The following is a 6,444-nucleotide window of genomic DNA, read 5'->3' as shown; positions in this document are numbered from 1 at the left end:
TTCCCGATACTCAATCTCATTGTCAAGTTGCGTTCTTGGTGCTTTGGGAGGCAACGCTGTGCGGGTCTCGGTGAGCACAGCTCTGAGGGTTGCGATGCCTTTTTATATGGGATAATAAGTCATCAAATGGCACGAGGATCTTTTACTTCACCCCAAGACTCAATTGCAGTTTGTTTAAGGTGCACTTTGCTTCAGTCGCACGGGGGAAACGGCGAGGCCGATGGAGGCGCTTGCCTCTATAGTCGACTGGAAGTAGAGCATTCCACATCTTGCGCTTGTGTTGCACTGCTTTTGACCGTCGTCGGATTTTAATGAGCGTTTTGAGCATGTATGAGGCAGCTTGTTATAGGAAGATTGTCATTGTACGCAGCAAATTGAGAGGCTCTTTCCCGCTTCGTGGTACCTGGGTCATGGCTTGCTGCTGGACCGCGTCGGATGCCATTGCCTAGAGCAGGGCAACATCAAAGAGATCCTTCTGTATCCCGTTTCGCGAGCGGGAATATGATAGTAACTGCCCACGCCAACCATGCTCTCACTGTTGCTGTAACTCACGGCGACAAAGTCATGTTTGCGTAGAGGTCCGGTGGCGGCGACAACGTGCACAAGATCCGTCGCCGTCGCACCGGCACTTGACCAGTCCTTTGTTTGCAGTCTGATGCATTGCCGGTCGTTCCTCTCGCTGCCGCAAGCTGTGTCGCCACCGATTGTCACCAGGAAAGGCACAACGTTGGATCTGGCAATCTTCTTCTGGCTGGCGCGAGGCGAGACGCAGGTGCTCGGTCAGTGACTCTTGTCATGGCCAAGCAATGGGGCAACGCGACAGCAATGTCGCCCGGTTTGCTGAGACCAAGTTGGCCCTGAAACGCCTGACGTCAAGTCATCACTCTGTGTCAGCTGTCTGGGTCGATCTGGTTCGGGGGCCCGCGTAAGAACCGGCGACGCCGCTTGGGGTACATAGAAATCGGATTGAGAATTGCCGTGGTACGTGGCAGACGTGAGACTGCCGGGCAAAGACTTGTGCAGCATTAGGGCATAGAACGGGAAGCGTCCGAGCACCAACCTGTGCTTACGTCTTCACGTTACAGCCGCAAGTTCGCCGCGCCCATTTTCGCGAGAACAGCCTCCCCAACCCCACTATAGTTGTGGCCCGTGGAGAGGCACGAATCAGCTTCACCACTGAGGACTTGACAATTCGTCATCGATCAGAAGCTGAAGCATTCTGTTCCGCGCATAGACTCTCAAATGAACGAAGAGGCCGCTAGCAACGCCTTGCTTCTCATACCATATAATCCCGCCCTTCGCTCGGCGCAAACCTGCTACAATCTTCGGAGTAAGCTACCATTACTGAGTTTCCCGGAGCGAATCGCATCTCTGTGTCTAATCATGCAGCTACAGCTCTTCTTCGTGCTGGTCGTGACAGCGTCCGCGTCTCCCTTGCACCTGCATGACGGCCGATCCAGAATGTTCCGGCCTTTTAGGCCCCCTGGCCACGGAGGCTCCGACGCGCCGCCCCGTTGGATCATTGAACTTGAGGCTCTACCCCAATACAAGCTCCTCGACAACCTGGCCAAAAAGCACAACGCTTCCGTTGACGACGCTCTCGAGGAGTTTACAGCCCTCGCGGCCGCCGCCAAAACTTCAGACGTGAAGGCTCCGCTCGGGGTTTTCCCCTGGAATACATGGCAATCTCTGATCGAGATCGCGAAGCGCACCGTCCCGGAGAAGCAGACCAAGATGGTTGAATTCGTCATCCAACTAGAAAAGAAGAGGATGGATGACGCCGAGACGGGAGAGCAGATGAGGCACGAGGGCGAGCTGCTCTGGACAGGGCTACCAGCCCTTGGGTACACTGTCGCTGACGCCTGGCAAGAGTTCGGTAAGTCTCAGAGTAGTACCCACGCGAGCCCTCGGTCTTCACTACCTGACTGTCGCTATCAACTCATTGCTAATTTGAGACGTCCCAGACCCGAAAGATCCCAAAGCCACGCATTACCAGCATGACCGTTGGGAAAACATGATCGCTCTCCTCGCGCAGCTCAGCGCCGCAAGCAGGGCAAACTACACCAGCTCAGAAGTCACCGACGTGGACTTTTCACCCTTGGCGACGCATGCCTTCCATCAGGCATTCGAAGAGTCGAGCCCTACGGACCCAATCATTCGAACCGCTTGTATGTGGCTCATTTACGCACCAACGCGGCTCTGGGCCAACATCCAGCACAAGCGTGTCTTCAATCCCAACCACAACGAGCTAGTTCTGACCATGGAGATGTGGAACATCTGGGCTGAAGGCCTCAGGAAGGCGAAGCAGTCTTGCCGCCCAGAGACGTGTCCTTTGGTGATGAGCGCGATAGCGAAGATGGAGATTGCGCAGGGCGAGAGTCATGTAGAGGGGGCCCAACCATAAAGTTCAGAATTGTCGCTCGGGGGAGTAGAACATTGATGCCGTCCCTCTAGCCTTTCATGTTGTTTCAACGTACACAATTGCCCTATGGCTCACAGACTTGGTCCGGGGCATCCATTTCCATCTCAGGCGGCTGTCCATTCAAGAGTCAAAAGCATATAGACCACAACAGGGTTAGCAATAATTCGCTTCACTCACTTTGACTGTGCGGCCAACCGAAGTCTTGGTCCTCCTTGATGATGCCGCTGAAAAGACTGACTTGAAGGCAGATTTTACTATTTGCAGAGACAATTACCTCTAAATGCATATCTCAGAGGTAGTATCGGCCGGCCTGGGTCGCCGGCATTAACGCGAGTCGTCGCACTTAAGGTTCAGGTAAAGGTCTAGGCATCTCTCGGTTGGCTGGGAAAACGTCATCTGTGGATTATCTGTCCGACTATGGTTTCCTACACTTACAATTAGCAATCGTCTTCATCAAGTGAGACTCGTTATTCTGCACTGGTCTTGGCGAGAGAGCGCTGTGAACCACTCTGGCGGTATGGGACTTCGGTGAGCTGACGTGGGGTGCCGCCTTCGGCGAACGCTGTGCTCCTTCAGGAAACAAGGGCAAAGACACCTAAACCAGCTGAGGGGCGATGGGTCATCCACCTGGCCACGAGGGGTTCAATTCTAAAAAGTCGCGAGGGGGTAGGCCGGAGAAGGAGTTCCGGCCCCCCACAACCTGCTCCGATGTCTCGTCCGGTTGCCAGGGCGGTTTCTGGTTCGAAGCTTAAGCAGCAGCAGATGAAGTCATTGTCAGGGATAGGAACAACTCAATAGAGGTTCGACGCCACTCACGTCCCGATACACGTCTGCGATGACGACGTTCCGCAGAGGCTCTCGGTGCACCGCGTGCGGCTTTCTCCTGACCAGCAGCACGGTGGTCACTCGTCCTCTGCGGCCACGGCCATCGTATTGGCATGCTTCCAAGGCCGGTTAACCGTTTTCCCGCATGAAAGTGTCTGCCGAGGCGGGGCGATGGCTCGGCACGTTATCAACACGGCCTTCTTCCGGTGGGTGAGCACACCCTTGCTTGCCACGGCCCCGACCAGCAATCGGGCCATCGGCACTTCAGGCTGGGGCGAGTAGCCCCTGGTGGCCGTTTCGGCGGCAGGCATCGCTGGCTCATGGAGACAGAAACCTTGGGGACCGACCCATCACATCCCTTGGTGATCTTGGTATTGGCGTACGGGGCGGGTACCCGCTGCCACTGGCAGCCATGTTGGGAACAAGAACGGCCGCTTCATCCGTCCGATGGCCTTCGGCGGACTATTAGCAGCGATAGCTATACTTCAGCAAGTCTTCAGCGCGGCACCATGTCATCTTTGAGAAGGCATGGGCAGGCGTGACTGCTTCGCCTCGTTTCATGAGCTGCGTGATGTCTGGAGTGTAGCACCAGCTGCCTCAAACTTGCTCAAATGACATCAGAGATTGCCTGATTCACGGCGTATTCCTGGCCTTTACTTGCCGGAGGCATCTCGGGCAAGCCGATTCGGCTTTGACGAGGACACCTGGTGCCTGGACGTGTTGACAAGGGCGCCGACGAGCAAGGGACGCTCAGCGTCATTCCTGTCGCACGCAACTCTGGCATATGCGCCGAGGGTTTTACAAAGACACCACTATACTTCGTAGTGTGCAGTGTACAGTCACGGTTGTTTGCCTGGCAACTATTATGTAGGGCCCTTTGCATACAGCGCAGTATACGAAGTAGTCCGCACTTCATGCGATCTATTCGACTCCTCATAACCCACGCCGGTCCAAACTACGGCTCGGGCCGCCTCGCGGGGCCTGTACCCGTCAGAAATTATAATCGCCACAGCTTCGAAGCGCCTCCTTTGAAGGATGTCGCAGAGCTGTCTCCAATCGTCCAAATGTCAACGATACGATGCAGTCTGATGACCCCGGACCCTGATCGGAGGCCTGATCGGAGGGTGATGCGATGCCAAGCAGGCGTGGCGCGAGCCTCGAACGCCCTTCCATGCCGAGACAAAAGGTACGCCGATACAGGAGTCGACTGCGGCAAATCTTAAACAATGGGTTGGTCGGGGTTGAGGGATGCGCATGACGAACATCTCGAGGCATGCATTGCCCGCTTCGTAAGCCGTTGCCTTATTCCCTGGGAGGCCATTGGTTGGCATCCCACGGGGGTAGCAGGGCCAGACTCATCGATACCTGACCGAAGATTCGGGCCTAATAATGGTCGCGGTTGGGCTGGGGGACGGAGTTGTCGTGCCGGATGCCGTACGTATAGAGCGCCGACAATAGCAACGGTTCTCGACTTCCAGCTTCAGCGTTTCCATGTGGAATCGTCGTCAGCGTCGCATTCATCATCGTGACACAGCGTCCGGCACAGGGAAAGGGGTGAGGAAGTCGGTTTGCCGCGTGCCGTGAGCTGGCAGAGCCAACGACGCCATAGACATTCTGAGCGGGAGTATTAAAGCACGAGGCCGTCGCGTCTTGGTTCCCATTCTTCAGTACCAGTCGAGCTACAGTATCAACTCCAACTACACTAGACCAGTCTCAGAGCAAGAACAACTTTCCACATCTCTTCTCCAACTGCCAGATTAGCGCTTCTCACAATGAAGGGTGCCTTTGCAATCTTCCGCCTCCCGTTCTTTGCCGCCGCTGCTGCCAACAACAAGCAGTATGGTCGAACCGCAAGCAACAGCCGCGGAGGTGCGCGGCAAAGCTACACGCGGGCCAGCCTCGTGCACTGGACATACCCGTACCCAACGAAGCCAACAATCGCTTGCCGCGGGGTGTGCTACCACTACAGCCCATGCTGCGCGTGCGAATGTTGCCTGCCGGATACGAGATCCGGCGGGGCAGACCGGCGGTGTCACCGACAAACGGACCGGACCGCGGGGGGGCGTTGCTGATAGCTGAGGCCGTGCTGTTGGATCGACCAGGAGCGAGAGGCTGATGAACAAAGGCTTTCAACGAGGAAACTTCAGTGCTGGACTAGCAAGGGCTTTGGCGTACGGGACGAGCTGGAGGGTCGTGAGCGGAAGGGGAGTTTGGCCCGGAGCAAACGGTTTCGCGTTGGCATTAGGTACTCGGGGCTGGCGAGTCGACGGGATCCAAAAAGGCGCAGTGGGGTTCTGGGAACATGAAGTCGAGGCTTTATCAAGCTTTTGCGTGGTAATGCGTACAGGTACATGTAACGTTGGCTTTATGCAGCGCAGCCGTGCGTGTCCAAAGGTTAAGCTCAGCTTGGAGCGGGCGACAAGACCCCGTCCGTCCGTGTATGGGGCGGGCGCGGCCCATACAAGTCAAGCCTTATGCCCAGTCTTCGCAGCGAGTTGAGGGGCCAGCAAGTCCCTGGGCACTTGATGCGCCATACCCGCCCGCCCCCTCCGCCCTGTCAGGGCGCACGCGCTGCGGAGCCCCGGATCGCTGCCCTCCCACAGCATTCTCACAACGTGGGCTGGTGACATTGAGAGATCCCACCGCGACACTACTGCCGGGGGCCCGGTGCGCGCGCGCGCGCGCCCGGCGGCCGGGTTGGAGCCCGCCCCCGGTATCGGGTAGCCCGCCCGTGGCGGAGCGGGCCCCACTTTCGGCGGAGACATGTGAAACCGGCCGGAGCGGAACAGCCGGGCTGGCGTTCTGCCCCCGAAACACGTCTCTTTTCCGCGCGGCCCCGGGGGAGATGCATGCGTTGAACCGCATGGGCTGGCTGAACTGGAGGGGCTGACGAAGAAGCAGATCGGGAACCGGACTTCGGACCGATTTTAACCATAATCGGCGGTCGGCCGAAGGGGCGCGGGCGCGGGCGGCGGCGGCACGAGGCTGTCGGCTGCCGCTGATGGATTGATTAGTTGGAGGTTGCCGGCCGCTACCAGTAGCGGCTAGTACCTCGGCACAGGCGCGCGCCACGCGCTCTCACCTCAACTTCATCTCATCCTCACCCTCACATATATTCCGAGCAACCAGCCGATATCGACGAACCCAAAAAAGGAGGGCCTCACGAAGAGAGAGAGAAAAGAGAACACACCACAGCC

The 6,444-nt window shown here is 57.3% G+C and overlaps 1 protein-coding gene across 1 annotated transcript; it reads left to right on the top strand.

The window, feature by feature from the left end:
- Positions 1-1,461: 1,461 nt before the first annotated feature.
- PLICBS_008041 (uncharacterized protein) lies at positions 1,462-2,404 on the top strand (the record flags this gene model as incomplete). The annotated part of the gene is made up of 2 exons (XM_018324482.2): positions 1,462-1,876; positions 1,965-2,404. The coding sequence occupies 2 exons, from the start codon at positions 1,462-1,464 to the stop codon at positions 2,402-2,404; spliced, it is 855 nt and encodes a 284-aa protein (XP_018177661.2).
- Positions 2,405-6,444: the final 4,040 nt, after the last annotated feature.

The sequence above is a fragment of the Purpureocillium lilacinum genome, assembly GCF_023168085.1.
Source record: "Purpureocillium lilacinum CBS 284.36 DNA, scaffold_6, whole genome shotgun sequence".
In the NCBI taxonomy this organism is placed as follows: Eukaryota; Fungi; Ascomycota; class Sordariomycetes; order Hypocreales; family Ophiocordycipitaceae; genus Purpureocillium; species Purpureocillium lilacinum.
The sequence above is the reverse complement of the archived record's forward strand: the minus strand, read 5'-3'. Positions and strand labels throughout refer to the sequence as shown.